Source organism: Grosmannia clavigera (assembly GCF_000143105.1).
Source record: "Grosmannia clavigera kw1407 unplaced genomic scaffold GCSC_160, whole genome shotgun sequence".
NCBI classification, from domain to species: Eukaryota; Fungi; Ascomycota; class Sordariomycetes; order Ophiostomatales; family Ophiostomataceae; genus Leptographium; species Leptographium clavigerum.
Window position 1 is genome coordinate 579,327 of NW_014040779.1, and position 2,311 is coordinate 581,637.

Genomic DNA, 2,311 nt, shown 5'->3' on the forward strand with positions numbered 1-2,311 from the left:
CATCCATCAGTGTTCCTGGTTAAGTCTGTGGGACAGCGGGAACAGCTGGTATGGTACACATTCTCTTCAACAATGACGCCATCCTGGTTCTGGCGCATCACAACACGGCCAGAGTAATATGGCGAGAAACAATCTTCGCTGCGCTTCAATGAGGGATCAGGCCGCCACACTCGCTTAGGGTCATAGTCGATCAAAATGTGCGGGCAGACCGGAATCCTTTTGCCATCAAATATTGGATCTGAAGGTCCAGTACTCGTCTCAAAGGGGAAAAAGGACAACAAAAGAAAGTGCCGGCGTCCATCCATTGGGCACGTGACAATTTTAGGATAGAGCAAGCACCGGATGTTGGAATATCCAAACCTCGGTAGATGTGTGTAGCCAGCGAGCAATGTGGTCGACCTTGGACGAAGCAGACGCTTTAGATAGTAGCGCTGGTAAAACCCAACATCGCCGCTGCAGTGCTGCATGCGGTCATACTTCAAGGCAAGCTGAATGTGCCGGTGTTTCACACCCAACTGCCATGTGCTATTGCTCATATTCTTAGAAAACCAAACACGGCACTTGCCGTTGTGTCCACTCGACATGTATGCCATCGCCATCGTAATGTCCTCCACGCCGTCCAGCCATCCACAGATCTGATCGTGGGCGAAAGCAGGGTGCAGAGCTGCGCATACCTCGCAGCACCAGAGGTCGGTCTTGTCGTGCACTACTCTCCACAAGAAGACGATGCGCTCTATCCGCGACAGCTGGGATATTGTCCGCAGTGCAGCAGCCGTATTTGTCCCGAGGAGCAAGTGGAATTGGTGGCATGACTGGGCCAGAAATAACTGGCTTTCCGGCGGCAGCGCATTGGATATGCAGACGATGAGTTCACCAGGCAGCCGGAGGAAAGGGCAGTCAGCCGGTGGGGGGCTGTGAGCGCCGGAATGGCTTGAACCGCAGGCCAACGCAGAAAAGCCGTAGGATCCGCCTTCCTTTGCGCCAGATGAGATAGTAGAAAATAGTGACGAGCAGGTCAAAGAAGAGATTAAACATATTGGCGTGGGAAGGAAAACGTGGTGGTTCCGTGAAGTTGAGGAGACGTTCTGACAACATACTACTACCTACGTCTACTTTTGTAACGTCGATGGTCGAAAAGGGTGCACATTAATGACCAAAAACCAACAGGGGACATAGATAATGACCCAGTACCACACGGTAAAGCTCGATTTGTAGGAGACTCGTTAAAATGTTGAAGCAAACACTATTCCGGGCTTTTGCAGTTCAATAAAGGTCACGTGCAAGATGACGTGCACGCAATATACAAATATCGGGGATTACTAACACAAAATACGTCTCTCACCGATACAACTAGTTGCATGTATTGCTCTGCAAGTCCAACACCTGCTTTGTGCGTTACTAGTGATGCTGCTTGCTGCTTTAATAATACCATCATCCAGTTACAACAAAACTTGCACTTGGTCGTTGGCGTGGAGGAACAGTGGGGGACCAGGAGCATTCTTTCGAACGCCAGACGAGTTGAGCCACTTACGAGATATCCAAATGATCAGTTGTGCGAGACAAGGCAGAATGGCTGTTGTTAGCGACATGAAAAGCATAGATTTCTGCCTATTAGATACCTTGCCGCTCGGATGTGCTAAATTATGCCGCCTCGTTTGCGGCTCAAGACTTGCCCGAATCCGCCAAACACAATCGATACAGTTCGCTATCGCAGAAGTCTCTCTGCCCATCTAGGTACATTTCAAAAGGGTGGGGGATTCATAATACCAGCAGGCTGACCATCCACTCACAATGTAAGACTCTGTTGCCTAGAGTCACGCTAGGTAATCATGAAGATCCTGAATCTGGTCCGCAGCATCAAAACCGGACAATAAAGCATGTAGGTTAAATTACGTTAATCTAGGAAAAAAAGCATGGGATTTTTTTTTTAAAAGGAAGCTAAAGCTAGTGGATGCACTGCGGCAGTGAAAAGTCTGCACCGTGACCAACAAGGTCACGTGCAACACAGCCTCTCACTGCCGCAGTGCAGAAGAACGAAAAGATACATGAAAATCGGCCTAAACAAGGCCTTACAGGAGGTAGTGTGCGGTATCAGCACATTAGACGTATGTGGAGCAATAATGAGAAACAGGGCGCAGATAGTGCGCACGGGAAACCTTTGAAGGTAATCATCCGTCTGTTTTGAAGCCAAAAGGGTATTATGAAAGAGCAAATAAAGCAGGTATCAGCGCAAATCAAGGCGCAGAAGCTGAATGAAATCGTGGTGCTTGTCCTTGCGCAAAGCCTTTGTAAGCCCGTCTGCGATCATTTC

The 2,311-nt window shown here is 48.9% G+C and overlaps 1 protein-coding gene across 1 annotated transcript; it reads left to right on the top strand.

Moving 5' to 3' along the window:
- Positions 1-388: 388 nt before the first annotated feature.
- CMQ_4944 (uncharacterized protein) lies at positions 389-812 on the top strand (the record flags this gene model as incomplete). Its single annotated transcript, XM_014315880.1, has 2 exons — positions 389-434; positions 634-812. The coding sequence occupies 2 exons, from the start codon at positions 389-391 to the stop codon at positions 810-812; spliced, it is 225 nt and encodes a 74-aa protein (XP_014171355.1).
- Between the last annotated feature and the right edge of the window lie 1,499 nt (positions 813-2,311).